This window comes from Mirounga angustirostris, unplaced genomic scaffold, assembly GCF_029215605.1.
Source record: "Mirounga angustirostris isolate CCGP_5_RB_7025 unplaced genomic scaffold, mMirAng1.0.hap1 SCAF_12, whole genome shotgun sequence".
NCBI classification, from domain to species: Eukaryota; Metazoa; Chordata; class Mammalia; order Carnivora; family Phocidae; genus Mirounga; species Mirounga angustirostris.
In genome coordinates, this window is record NW_026991720.1 from 19,494,222 (window position 1) to 19,510,152 (window position 15,931).

At 36.1% G+C, this 15,931-nt stretch overlaps 1 protein-coding gene across 3 annotated transcripts in view; it reads right to left on the reverse strand.

Annotated features, from left to right (window-relative positions):
- EXOC4 (exocyst complex component 4) overlaps nt 1-15,931 on the reverse strand; it is a 738,469-nt gene that overhangs the window by 657,740 nt on the left and 64,798 nt on the right. For all 3 annotated transcript variants that reach the window (XM_045864245.3, XM_064574933.1, XM_064574934.1), the window contains exon 6: nt 5,646-5,889. In XM_045864245.3, coding sequence (XP_045720201.3) covers nt 5,646-5,889 — 244 coding nt within the window. The remainder of the gene's footprint in view (nt 1-5,645; nt 5,890-15,931) is intronic.

A 15,931-nucleotide genomic window follows, 5' to 3' on the forward strand; every position in this document is an offset into this window, starting at 1 on the left:
CAGGCGCTACATGCAGTGCTTGGGAATGGCTACAAGAAGCCACGAGGACAAATGCTTGACCTTGCTTCAAAGCTGCTCTTAAATGACTTTTCTGTCCAATAAAATGACCAATCCCACAAAATCCTACATTTCAGAGACTTAGGAGAAGAGTAACTAATAGAAAAAGGAAAAAATGAAAGGAAATGCTACTTATTTGAAAAAGACTCATATGCCTGACTCTAGCCACAGGTCTAAAAAAAACCCATGAGAAGTGTTTCATTTATTTGTCTTTTCACAGACACTGCATTTGTACTACAAAACTAATCTTGGGGACTAAGCCTTTAGACTTCCTCATAGACAGAACCACTTTCTAAGAATACCCTATTATATCAGTATGCCCTCATTCCAAGTTCTGGACTCAGAGTTTCAAAAATATTCTTAAAAGTGTTTTTTTTTGTTTGTTTGTTTGTTTTTACTTTTAAAGCAGTAATTCAATCATTTCTACAAACCTACCAGCCAAAAAAAAAAGTTTTAGGAAATGAGGCAAATATCAACCTTGAAAAAAAAACCCATGACTATAAAGTAAATGATTCAGCGTTAGAATTATTCAGCAAGCATTCAGCTAACACTGACGATCAATTACATGGCAGATACATAGGAGGCAGAAATGAAAGGGGCATACAGCCCATTATAATACAGTTCAGTAAGTGTTACATCTGTTTAAAAGTGGTGTGTCCACTCCTTCAGATTCCAGATGTATCAAAGACATAAATATTAAAAATGGGACTATATAAATACAAGAAAAAAGTTGAGAAATTTTATGTATAGTCTAAGAGTAAGGAAGACCTAAGTTTGACACAAAACTCAGAAGCTATGAAAGAAAGCTTGATAATACAGCCTCATAAAAACAAAAACTGTAATATATAATAATAATGCCTACATGGCCAGACATCTTAACAAAGTCTCCCATCCAAGTACTAAGCAAGCCCAACCCTGCTTACTAGCTTCTAGGATCAGACGAGATTGAGCGCGTTCGGGGTGGTATGACCGTAGACCATAAACAAAGTCAAAAGAGAAAAAGTGAGGGGAAATTATAAAATAAATCCCAAAGAACTAATTTTCTTAATAGATAAAGAGTTCCTACAAATCAATTAAAAAAAAAAAAAACCATACCAGAAAAGTAGATCGTTAACTGAAAGGAAATAAACATTACCTGTATTATTGAAAATTTCAAATTTTAAAAAGGAAAAAGAATAGCATAATAAACTAATATACTTATTGAAAAGTTCTTTGATTAATGCCTTTCTTCCTCTCTGGACTTTAAACTCTCTAAGGACAGGGACTATGCCTTATTTCTTTGGCGTTTCAGCCCAGTGTCTGGTCCATGGTAGATATTCAACATATCTGAGAATTCATTCTTTCACTCAACAAATATTGGGTCAGGTGGGCACTGTGCTACATTCTGGAGATAGGGTGCTGAGCAAGGCAAACTCATTCACTTTCAAGGCTTCCATTCTAAGAGCAGTTAGAAGATAACCAAACACACACATATACCATAGAAAGTAATCTAATGGTCAAGACCCTGTTGGTCTCCAAACAGGTATTAATTACATTTTTCCACACTGTTACCCCCATTAGGCATTTTCATTTTCAATGATTTCTTCTATTAAAATAACTTTGGTATTTGAATTCTTAAATAATGAATTTATTTTTCACTAGACCTTAATAACAGTTACAAAATAGAAAGGGAGGAAAAATCTACATTATCCAAACACAACGACTTTTGGCATTAAAGCATATTTCTTTCTTGTGTTTTCCACAAATCTTTAATATCCCAGTGGGCACCGAACATGTAATGTTCTCTGCCTTTTAGATCAGACACTTAATCTTCCGTCATTCCTAACCAAGATGAAGAAACGTGGCAAAATGATCTCTTTCCAAAAGGAAAAAGGGTTTCCATAGCAGCCATGGTTTCAACTCATTCAATCCCTTCTGCCCTTTTCAAGACCAGCATTTTTACCAAAGCTGAGCAGCCCTCCAGCACCTCCCCCTTGCAGTGATTTGCTGCCTCTACATTTAAAGGGGCCCATTTTCAAATAGATGGAAGAGGTGCCTCCCACCTGCCAATCACTGTCTTTTCTCATGTCTTTCTCTCCTCCATATTCTTGATACTGCACCTGGAGAGGATTTTATTTCTCTTACCTCTTCCTCGTGCTTTTCCTATTTGTTAATTATTAAAGAACTTCTTCCAGCTTCTTGGAACAAAAATTGCTATGAAGTGCTCATGAGCTAGATTTTGGGAAAGAAGCAGTCATTAGGCACTAGGAGATGAAGAAATTGGTAAAGAGCTGCCCAGACTGCGGACCACATGAGCCATCTGAAACTGAAAACACTCCCTGTCTTCCTGAGGAAATTATGGGTAGCAGGAGGTTCTGGGAGATTAGTAAAGCACATGTTGCTCTCAAGTTTATCCTGAGTTGGCAACAGTATTTGAATATTTTTCTTTAATAGTAAGCAGAGGTTTATAGACACTTCACAGATTATGAATGAAAAGAAAGACTATCTCTCCTATAGACAACAGATAGTTGGGAGCCGGGGGAGTGGGGGGGGGGGGCCATGTCAAAATAAGTGGGTCACCAAAGTGATTTTTGAAAACTGGCTGTGAGAGTATTCTGGCTCTGCAGGAAGTGAAGCATGACAATTTACTAGCCTGGTTCCTTCTTTTCTAGCAAAATAGCACACCACATTAATTCTCTTTACATAAGGACAAATGAAAACAGGCTTGCAATGCATCACAACCAGAATATACTTAATAAGATGATGTTGAACAATGAAACTTTTAAGGAAAGTTACAGTACTGGTATCTTGCCTCAGAGTAGCATTTACATGCTAATGATTTAGAAGAGGTTATTTCACTGGGGGGTGAGGGAAAGAATGTGCATATTGGGGAAAAAAAGGATTTATAGTTCTTTTTGCCTACACTCCAACTTTAAGAAAAACAGATTCTTGTATTTCAGCATAAGATTCCTTGAGTGGTAAATAATATGAAGTATTATGACTTGACTTCTTTCTAAAATAAATGCCACTAACACATCCCAGTACAGTTTGATGAACACAAAATACCATGCAAGCTTCAAGGGATAATCTGACAATATCCCTTCTAAAATTTTTAGCCTCTAGAAGCAACAATGCCAATCACTTTTGAGTGACATTTCCAAGGTCATTAATTTGTGAGTTTTAAGGCATGTGAAAGCACAGTGCCACCACAGACTAGCTCAAAATTATCAGTCATTTGGAATCACAGCCCGAGACTTTAAGCTTTGATCTTCAAGAAGAGTGGTTCACCCCAAATACTTGCTTTCTCTGGACTCCTTCATCTGTTAATAGTTTGGGCCCAATTTTTCAGATTTGTACATTTTATAAAATGGGATCATGTTATACACATGAAACCAAGAGAAGCAGCATGTTCACTTGCCAGTGTCCAATATATCCTTCCTACAAAAGCTCTAAATACTGACAACAACAAAAAAAACTTAAAGAGTGGGGGAAAAACCCTTCTGCTAACTCATTCCTCACAGAGAAACATTTATTATTTCCTGGGGCAGTATGCTGAATTTCTGCTTCTACAGCTGTAATTTCCAGTTGTGAATTCTGGAAGGGGCTCAGGGAGCAGAAGAGGAAGGAGTCAAAATCCTATGAAAGACACATTGCTTTTAAGGGTACTGTAATGAGATTTGCAGAAAAGTTATTGATCCGTGCCCTTTAGTTTTATTTCCAATATACACTATAGTCATGTTATTTCCCTATGAAAGTTCAGTGTATTCACCTAGGGACTTGCAGCACAGGGCAAATAGCAAGCCAGAATTCTGGAGTGTTCATTAGTAAGGAGGCAAAAGTTCTTCACGGAAATCCAGGCACCAGGCAAAGAAAGAAGAAAAGCAAAGTTCAATTTAGAACCATTCCCCAGCCTCTCTGGATCACAATGTGAGTGATCAAAGAACATGGAAGTTCAGGAAGGAAGCAAGAATAAATAAACATGTGTGTTCATATATACGTAGGCATGTAATAGTTCTTAGTGGCGCTACTCTACTAAACTCTAATCATGACCTCACCTGGTGCAAGCAATCCTCTAAGATAGGATTATTTTCTTCAGATTATAGAGCTGGCATTCAAAATCAGGTCTGCTTGACTCCAAAACCCATCAAAACATGTGCTTTGAAATGATCTATGGCAGGAGATGGGTGGAAGATGGTTTCTTCACCAAATGCATTTTTTTTTTAAACACTACTTGTTTGAGAGAAAGAGAGAGACCTAGAGAGAGTGAGGGGAAGGGCAGAGGGAGAGACCCCTCAGGCAGACTCCCCGTTGAGTGCAGAGGCCGACACAGGTCTCGATTCCATCACCCATGAAATCACGACCTGAGTCAAAACCAAGAGCCAGACACTCAACCGACTGAGCCACCCAGGTGCCCCATACCAACTGCACTTTTGAATGAAGTTTTCAAGGGAATTAATTTTTGAAGAGTTTTAAAGTATAATCAAAATCAATGTTATTTAGATATATCAAAGAATATAGAAAATACAAATAGAACACATTAATTTTTCCAAAGTATATAAAGTCTGAGGAATTCTAAGTAAGCTATTCTTTCTCCTTAAATTTGTTATTTGCTTTAAAAAAAAAAAAAAAAACTTTTAAGTCCTACGTACAAACAGTAGAATTCCCTTAGCAACAGGTCCACAATATTATGATCCCTTCTACACACTGTCTGGCATCTCCCAGGAACTTACATTATTTGAGCAACTGAGAAGACCTGCTCCACTTTGCCCTCTGTTCTCACATGAAATTGCAGCTTCCACTGGTTTCTTTCCCCCCACCCCACTGTGACAAATCCCTGGTAAACATGGAGGGTTGGGCGGGGGGAACAGCAGAGAAGGGGGTGGGGAGAGAACAGAGACCTGTGTAGAGTATATCTTGGATTTTCTAGAAAAGCCTCAATTTCAAGTATCTTATCCCATGGTCAAGTGATATTAGTCTATTATGCCCGGAACTCTGGTTTGGCAGACATGATCTCTCAGTGTATGAGTCAAGACAGAGTTAGAACTGTAGTACAATTTCAGTTTCCCCTTATAAAACAAAAATTATGAAATCCAAATCCTATTAGCTATTTTAAATAGATAGAGGAATTCCTGAAACCTATTTGCCTTATTGGCAAATATCACCACACATTAAAGAAGAAAGCATAGGACAGAGGAAAGACCATAGAGATGCATTCAACTCCAAGGCCAGCCACTTTTTCTGTGACCTTGAACTAATTACTAGTTTCTGAGCCCCAGTTTCCCTAATTGTAAAATGTAGATACTAATAAGTAGCTCATAAAGTGGTGGTGAGAATTAAATGAGATACTATACATAAATGCCTTGAATATGCTTAGTACTTAATATTCAATAACTACATTTTTTTATTTGAGTATGAACAATATGCTTGAAAACTTCTCAACTATATCAAAAACCAGCTGAATTATGCCTATTCAGCTATTTTCAGCAATCTGAGTTCCTATGGGCTCTAGTAGCCCAAGTTCAAGAAATAACATCAACAGAAGTTGTTCACCTATCCCCCATCCTAGAAAACGTAGAATTCTCAAAACAACAAACTGCATGCCCATTTACCTTGGTTGGTTCTCCACAGTGAGGTTCTCTCCCCTCTGATAGCCACTGTCTGCCACCTGGGTTGTAGACCTCTTCACAATTTGCTGTAGCTCCTGCTCCAAGCGTTCTTTGATTGCCTTAACGGTCTCTGGAATCTTCTTCAGTTTGGCCAGTCCCTTGATGAGGATGCCCATAAAAAGGGTGCTGTTCTCCTCTGGATCCGATTCCAAATCCTCCTTGATATCCTGCAGGTTAATCTCCCTTACTGTAAAAAAAAAAAAAAAGAAAAAAAAAGAAAAGAAAAAGGTTCCATTACAAGATTCAAAAACAGAATGGGTTGACTAAATGGGATCATAGCTTTGATAACTCCCTTAAAGGAATTAGAGAAGATTTTTTCAATTAAATTTGATTAAATTATATTTACATAGTGACTAAGAATCACAAAGTAACACTTACATTCCTCAAATCATATCCATCAGTTAAAATAAGAGGTGGAAGCCATTAAAAACAAGCAAATCACAGAAAGTTTTCCACAGACAGCCACTTCTACAATGAGCCAGTCAGTTCATGACATTTATTAAGCATTCACTGTTGATAAAATGCCATACTTGGGTGCTGCAGGAGAATTCTAAAGAGCCAGACCACAGTCACAAAACTCTTATTTAATAGTTAGAAAAGATAAGTAACTTGATAAAAAGAGATAAGTTAAACAAGGTAAATTAGTTAAAACAAACGACAAGCAATGAAGAAAAATGAAGAACAGCATGTGCAACGTGAGACAAGACTGAGGAAAAGAGTAATGAAGACTTTTCATAAATACAAAAGAACCACCTTCTACTTTTCTTTAAACACAGGTCTACCATAACATACTCTACTGAAAATAGGTCTTGCTAATCCATGTTAGTTTTCTGAGAAGTAATTTTATATGTCGAAAGTGTCTGTACATCTATAGCCTACAGCTTTCATCACAAGCACCTGATTTTGGAAGAAGACAGCCTAGCACAGTGGTTCTTATCTCCCACTGAGGAGCTGGGGAAAGGCAGGGATGAAGATCTGAGACCTCTGTTATCTACTGAAAACCATAGGCCTTCCCTTCAAACTAATGCACATACACACAAATACGTGCCCCAAAATACCCAAAAATAACTATCTCATTTTAAAAATAGTTGGCTTAAGATAGAATAAAGCAAAAGTGAGTAAAAGGCAGAAGAATGACCAAATTCCTAGGATCTTCTTTGCGACATGGAAGACATTTGATGACGTGGTATTCCATTTAAAAAAGCTTAATACTAGTAAAGTGAGAGTAGAACCAAGGTAGCTTAAGCCTCTGAAGATGACAATTTTGATGGCAAAAAAAAAAAAATAATGCCACTGAATTGTATAATTAAAATGGTTAAAATGGTAAATTTTTCATTATGTATATTTTATCATAATAAAAAATGTTAAAATAATAAAAAAAAATCAAAAACAAAAGGCACTGATATTTCCAAATGTGACATTCCAAGAATAGACATTTTAGTTACTGGTTTTATTTTATTCATTAAGAACTAGACCCCTCAGGCCATAGAATTCCTCCATCCTGCAAAACAAATCCCAAATCCCAGCAACAAGAAGAGAGAAATACTTAGCAGCCAAGGAGCCATCTAAATTCAGCATGTTAGGGGGTGGGGGGTGTGGGGGGAGAAGCAATGAAGCACAACTATAAGCAGAGCTTCAGGCAGGGAAAAAAGTAATAGAAATTTAACTGAGAGAAAATGATCTTCACAAAAGAGCACATATGAGTCACAAACAGACACAAGCAAAGGGCCACCTGTGTGTCGCAAGCATCTACCGCAAGAGTGATTGGTGAGGAGATAAACATAGTTAAATCCATGAGCCCCTAGATGGTGTGGCATATAGCTACTTATATTTGCACTAATATGATAGACAGCCTATTAAAAAATAACAAATAAAAGCAAGGTATGAATAATAAAATGCCACAGCCCCAAATGGCACATTTGTTTAGAACCTTATCTTTCTGTTTGTCTCCTGAAATCTCCTAGAGCATAAACACTAAACAGATCCAATATTAATTAATTTATATTATCTATTTCACTTACATCAGCTGAAAATTAAAAGGCAATTTAAAAGGATAATATAATCAACCATGAAAACTAGTCCAATAATTTCAAAAACCTGTAAGGTCAGATAGAATTATTGGTGCTTTATAGAAAAAGTCTTGTACAAAAATAATGTAGCTGAAATTCAGTAAGGGCCTCACACCACAATTAGAACAAAATGTACATACTTCCAAACAACTAAACACCAAATCATTCCCTTGTATCTATAATGATATAGTACTCACCGTGCAGGTTTTAGAACACTTTATAATTAGAAATACTGTACTCTCTCACCCAGTTCTCTCTTATCTTTTTGCTCTGAAGATACTTATCAAATGAGGATTTCTTGAACCTTGTTTTGAAGACCGTCACTGGCAGGACAGTGCTAAATATTAAGATTTTCATGTTCTTCCCCATTATTACTACTAAAATCCTATTGGCCCCAATTGTTCCTTATTACATGCATAGACAGGGAAGGAAGGAGGAAGATATGGATGTGGAGGTATACATGCCTAAATGGATATAAATCGTGTCTATGGTTTGAGGCTAAGCATGGATTCATGAAGGTTTAACTAAGACACTTTGGGACTCATGAAACAATTAACTAGATGGTATCTCCAGTCCCTTCAAGCTCCACAATTCCATGATTATATCAACTTAGAGTAAATCTATACATCTCTGGCTCCATGGCCTATAGCTAATTATGTGCACCTAGATTATAGATAGCCCATTTAAAAAAAATAACAGATAAAGTGAAAAATCCATTTAAGCAGGTAAGTGTTCTATAAAAGAAAACTACCTTTTGTTTCCCAGTGAGTACAGGAAGCAACATAGACCAGTCCATAACTGCTTTCTTTTCTTGGTACGTTTGGTAAGAAAATATTAGTAACACACACCATGGCTATATACACACGTCATCAAATCTGCACAAGAACCCTGGTGATACACTTTAACTTTGTCATGAATAAGCTTCATTATTTAACTTAACATTTATGCATGTTAAATTGTAAGAGATAACGGTAGCATTTACCATAGAAACTCCTGGTAAATGTCATGCTTTATACTATGCACGGTAACTAAAGTCTGTAAATATGATATATCTGATTTCGACCTACATACATAACTTCATTTACATGTTGTATTCAAGAACACTATGTCTATATAACAGGAGAACTGTGTCACTATTGAACAGTATTCAATATAAAAGGAGACTTCAAAAAAAATCACCAGGCCTAATTAACCCAATAAAGTACCAAGAGAATTACATATCTACAATGCTGCCCCCACAGACGGGAATCTGGCCTCAGAAGAGTGACAATACTCTCAAATAGAAAATAAGAAAGTGACCACTTAACAATAATTCTGGTCAAAATGGCACTATAAATTCATAGTTGAGATAGCCAATCCCAAAACACAGTTATACACAAAATAGAAACTAAGAAGTTATGAAGAAATAGTCTGGTTCAAAATTGAGAATAACACCTCTGTGGACAAGAAATAGAAAAAAAGGAGTGGAGCCAGAGGATGTGTCCAACGACCTCTGTGTGGAGAAGCAGGCCAAGGCGGGCAAGGTCTAGCCCATGGGGTGTTACAGAGACTTTACATGCAACCACTGGCCAGATGAGCTGACAAATCCCCCACCAAGGGCTACAAGCACAGGACCAAATCAAGCTCTAGACCTACGTATTCTTCTGGCCTCATCAAATCCTTATCTTCCATTCATGTCTCAGTGGAGATACCTGGTCAACTATTTATCTTAAATACCATTCGTTTTACCAATGAAAAATTACCTCTAACATCTTTTATTCTAATTAATGCACCCACTGGTACAGATTGAGAGAGCAGTCTCTGATGCACTGGTTGCCCCTGGAGTATATAATCTTGATTAGGGTCTTTCAAATGTTAACTAACTACCCCTGAAGTGTGGATTCCTGATTAAGGTACTTCAAAAATGTTAACTAAGCACCCCAAAGGTGCAGATTAAATTACTTTAAAGGAAACTACAGACAATATAACACCCTACTCCTGAAAGGAGGCTGCCAAAAGCTATTGCCAACTCTGCTACTAGGGGCTATCATTTACATGAAGCTAGGGGTTTTTACAGTCTCAGCACAGGAATAGTTACGACTCGGAGGTGGACACTGAAAGCACAATGAATGTGCGCTGGTCCGCCCATAAGTGAAAGTGGGCTAAGGGGGAAATGATGGTATGTTTCGGGGAAAGGTAGAGTGGAGGGTAGACTATTAAATAAAAAACAGGGTAGACTATAAAAACAAAAATGACACCTGTTCAGTTTCCCTTGAGACAGCACTTAACATACGTACATTATCTCTTTTAGAGCAAGGAGGATGCATCTTTGAAAGTCAAGAAGTAGCCACCAGTGGAGAAGTGGCTACTAACAATTTTAAGAGGGCAACAGGATAAGAGAAGACACAAGGAACAGATGAACAAATTGATAGTTTATATTAATATTCAATAATATGTGTTAGGTTTTGTAAGTTCAAGCACCTAAAGAGATAGCACGATGTAGTAAAAAGAGAAAGAAAAAAAAGAAAAAAAGAGCAAGAGCTGGGCATCATAGGACTTGAGATCTGATTACCAACTCTACCACATGCTAACTGGGTAAATCTCTCTCAAGTCATTAAATCTTGCTGGGCCTCAATTTTTCCACCTGTAAAATGGAAATAAAATGTTATCTACACAACTGTGTATATTAAATGAGGTAATAAGACATCAAAACACAAAAAGAAACCCCCAAGAAAATAAACAAATGTACTTTTAAAACTTCTAGCTTTAGGAACTCCTGGATTGCTAGAAACAACGGTAGTTACTTAGGTCCCCATTTCTCCTTATTTCCTCCAAAAACAAACTAGAAAAACCAGAAGAACAAACAAAACTCATACAAATCATACCCTCAGGATAACCTGGAAGACAGAAATGGCCCAAAATTCACAACAACTGTAAATAAAAATAAGAAAAAAAAAACACCTAATCCCAGCAATGGATCTCCCAGGCTCCTGCCTGACCCCTGCTCTGCCACAAGGCTTTGTTGCAAGCAAAAGCAGGCTGTTGAAGAACTATGAAGAGACAAGGGGGTTAGTGATGATCCTAAGATTGATCTACAACTATCTTCTAAAAAACACTATGCCCATCCTAAGTTTCAAAATACTCAAAAAGTATCCAAGAGATGAGAGCATGGACTAGAGGGAAGAGAGTTTAAAAGCAGACAATTTGCAGGAGCAGTATTTGAGACCTCCAGCTTCTTTGGGAGAAATAAGACAAAAGGAAGAGAGAAATGCCCTTTGGCTACTGGATAGTGAAGGGAGAAAGAAGCATAAAGGGAAAATTCAGAATCCCACAAGAGAGTCAAAATTCTGAGAACTTTCTCCTACTGTCAAAACAATAATCCACTCAAGTATTTGGATTCTGCTATGCTGACAGAAGAGGGAGCCAATGAGCTAGGAATTCTATAAAACACCCCAAACCCATAAAAAGAAAACAGAAAAACATGAACAAATTCGTATGAAGGTATATGGGGGGGGGGGGGGGGGAGGAGTGTCAAAAAATCTAACACACATTAACAGAGGAAAATTCCCTGCAACAAAACTACCATGAAGCACAAGAAAATTAGCTGACAACACTCCAAATGGAAAAAATATATTCAAACAAGAACTTGGGGATACAAAGTCACCTTGAGTCAGAATCCCAAAACTAAGAACAGACGTGGACAAATAAAAGAAAGGTGAGAACAAAATGGACTAAACTGAGAAGAGATCATGGAAAAAACGGCTATCATTTCAGACAGGAAGAATAAATTATAAAATACCCAAGAGAAAACAGACTCAAATGAGTATCTTCTAAAGGGTATTAAGGAAATTCAGGGAACCACAATAGAGAATAAAAGGGATATAAAGTAAGAAGTACAAAGACCAAAGAGAAAGTAGTAGAAATGAAAGACAGGCAAAGAAAAAGTTCACATATTAGAAGAAAAACAAACAATACATTACTTAAAATTATAAAGAAAAAAAGTCTTGAATCTACAAAATGAAAGAGCCCATTGGGTATCTGGGAAAATTAGCCATCCAAAAAACAAACAAACTCCAGGGCATTTCCTACTACAACTGTTAAGTTTCTAAGTTAAAAAGTCATCAAGGTCTACAGGATCACAATTTACAAGGGCAAACAAGGCAAACTGATGCAGCCACTCTGGAAAACAGCATGGAGATTCCTCAAAAGTTAAAAATAGAAATACCCATGACCCAGCAATTGCACTACTAGGTATTTATCCAAAGGATATAAAAATAGTGATTCAAAGGGACACATGAACCCCAATGTTTGGAACAGAGATATCCACAACTGCCAAAAAATGGAAAGAGCCCAGATGTCCATCAAGAGATGAATGGATAAGAAGATGTGATATATATACAGAATGGAATATCACTCTGCCATCAAAAAGAATGAAATTGTGCCATTTGCAATGACATGGATGGAACTAGAGGGTATTATGCTAAGCAAAATAAGTCAGAGAAAGACAAATACCATATGATTTCACTCATATGTGGGATTTAAGAAACAAAACAGATGAACATAGGAGAAAGGAAGGAAAAATAAAATAAGGCGAAATCAGAGAGAGAGGCAAACCATAAGAGACTTTTTTTTTTTTTAAGATTTTATTTACTCATTTGAGAGAGAGCAAGCAGGCACAAGCAGGTGGAGTGGCAGAAAGAGAAGAAGAAGCAGGCTCTCCACTGAGCAGGGAGCCCGATAATGGAGCTCAATCCCAGGACCCCAGGATTATGACCTGAGCCAAAGGCAGATACTTAAGGAACTGAGCCACTCACACGCCCCAAAAGAATCTTAACTATAGGGAACAAAGTGAGGGTTGCTGGAGGGGAGGTGGGTGGGGAATGGGCTAAATGGGTGATGGGCATTAAGGAGGACTCTTGTAATGAGCATTGGGTATTATATGCAATTGATGAATCACTAAACTCCACCAAGAACCTAATAATAAACTATAAGTTAACCAACTTGAATGTAAATAAAAAAATTTTTAATTAAAAAAATAAAAGAATTTTCATAAAACACACAAAGGAAGACAATAATGAAATAGCATTTTATAAAAAACAAAAAAAGAAAATCAGGAAGTAAAAATTGTAAACTAAGGAATTTATACCCATCTAAACTGTCCTTTAAGTACCAAGACTATAGGAAAAGAAAAGAAAAAAGAGAAAAAAAGCACCTATTAAAGGAATTCTGCACCCATGAGCCCTTTCTTAAGGAACCTTTTGATAAGCCAAGAGATGAGTGGAAAAACTTCAGCAAAAAATATTGATGATGATGAGCATTTAAAAAATTTAAGTGTAGATTTAAGACAAAATCACAAGTGGCAGGTGTGGATGGAACACAGCTAACACAAGAACGTTATAAAAAATAAAAAGTAAAAAACACAACTAAAAACTGGCAGAAAAGAAAGGAAAATGAAGTCATGTTGTTACTTAGGCAAAAGATGGGGATTAAAGGATATCCACAAAAACAGAAATGTGAGTGAAAGGTTAAAGCATTAAAAAGGGACTAAGAGCATTTTTCTAAGTTTTTAAATACATTAAAAAGACAATTGCTAGGGTGAAAAAACACCTCTTAAACAACAACAAAAAAAATTGTTTAAATTAAGCAGCAAAGAATTAGTATCTCAGAGAAAAAGAAACACAGCAAATATACATATTTATAAAATACTATGATAGAGCTAAGACAAAACATTAGTCTTATCAATATACATCAATGGATCATACTCACCTATTATAAGAATAGGATTTTCAATTTGAGTCACAAAGCAAGGCCCAACAATATGCTATACACAGATCTCAAAACCAGTAATTTAGAAAGGCTAGAAATATAGAATGAACAAAAGATGCCAATCAAAAAGCATTAACCATGATGACGAAGGGCATCTTTTAATACCACACACCACAATTCGCAATAAGGCTACAACACTTACAAATATTTATATACCAAATTAAACAGCAGCCACCATTTTGAAACAAAAACTACAAGGGAGGTAGAGACACGGGAAAGACCACTAATAGAAAACTTGAATACATCACAAAAAAACAAAAAAAAAAAAGAAGGAGATCAAAGACCTAAACAATAAATATGGCAGATCTTATGGATATATATCAACTCTACACCTGATAACTAAGAATGTACCTTTTACTCAAGTACCCATGGGACATTCACACTGATCATGTATTGTCACAAAGAAAATGTAAGTTCTATGAAGTAAAAGTATTACCAACAATACTCTGAATTCAATGCAAAAAAGCTAGAAAGGATTAAGAGAAACAGAACAAACACAAAGACCCTTTCATCCTTGAGTGTAAAATTCTTCTATTAAAAATACTACATCAAGGGGCGCCTGGGTGGCTCAATGGGTTAAGCATCTGCCTTCAGCTCAGGTCCTGATCCCGGAGTCCTGGGATGGAGCTCTGCAGCCATCGGTCTCCCTGCTCAGTGGGGAGTCTGCTTCTCCCTCTTCCTGTCCCTCTGCCCCTCCCAACCTCCCCAACCCCGGTTCATGCGCTTTCTCTACTAAATAAAATCTTTAAAAACACTGGATTTTCATCCAAATACAAATTGAAATGAGACAATAGTTTTTAAATGATAATGGAAACTAAATATCAAGGTTTATGGGAAGCATTTAAAGTGTTGAGAAAAATTCCTCTCATTTAACACTTTTATCAGTAAAAATGAAAGAATTAAAATATATGACTTCAATGTCTAGATCAGAAGAAAAAATAAACCAGAAGAAAGCACAGAAAAAGGAAATAAAGATAAAAGGAGAAAATGAGGCAGAGAACAGAAGAATAGCCCTGACCAATAACCAAAATACTGGTTATTTCTTGAAAATTAAAAACAGAAACAAAAAACCCTAACACAACAGACAAACCACCAGCTACTTTGATCAAGAAAAGGGAGATAGTGCAAATAAAAAGACGAAAAGAGAAAAGAAAATTTCAAAATCATAAGAAAATACCGATCTCGTAAAAATAAAATTGAAAATTAAACAAAATCAGTAATTTCCTAGAAAAACACACATTATTAAAATTGATCCCAATAGAGACAGAATGCTTAAAGAGAACAATTTACACAGGAAAAAAGAAAATTTAAAAAAGCAAAAATATGAAAAAGTGTTAGATCCAAATGTTTTCACAGGGAAATTCCCTAACCTTCAAATATCAGAGAACCCCAACGCTCCATAAATTGTTCTAGAGCACTGAAAATGAAGAAAAACTTCCAAATACCTTTTATGAAGCAAATTATTATATTGAAGGCAAAATCTGATATGACTTAGACTGTAGGCTAATATCCTTTATAAACATCGATGCAAATATTCTAAGTAAAATATTAGCAAACAGAATTCACCACCACACTGAGAAAGTAACACACCATTATCAAGAGGCATTTATTCTAGGAAATGAAAAACTGGTTCAATATTAGGAAGTCCATTAATATACAGCACAGTAAGAGATCTATTAAAGATAAAACAGAAAAAAGCAGACAAAAGACAATGACAATTCACAAAAAAATTAAAATGGGCTTTAAAATTTCCTTATAAAAATTTGTTCAAACTGACTCATAAGAGAAATGCAAATTAAACAATAGTGTGATACCATTTTCACCTACCAAATGGGCATAAATATAAAGTATAACAACACATTATTTGGCAAGGCTGTGGGGAAAACGAGCACTCTCACACACTCGTGGTACCATGTAAGCTGGTACCATACATAAGAGAGTGGCTGAGCTATGATAAATCAACATAATGGAGAACTATGCAAGTGTTAAAAATAATAATAATAAAGCATAAATCTATATAAACTAAAATGGAGTGATTTCCAGGATATAAAGTGAAAACAGCAAAATATAAGAGAGTATCTAAAGTAAAATTCCCCTTCATGGAAGAGAGGTATTAAGAGATATATATATGAGCTTATTTTTTAAGAAGAAACACAGGAAGAATAAGCCAGAAACTCATGAAATTGATTAACTATATGGGATGGGTGGAAAAACAGAAAAATGATCAGCATCCACTTAACTCTCTATACACAGTAATAAAGAAATGGCCTAATAAAAACCTGGCAAACAATAGACAATTTACAAGAGACCCAAATGGTTCATATACATGGAAAGATTCTCAATGCCACTAGAAAC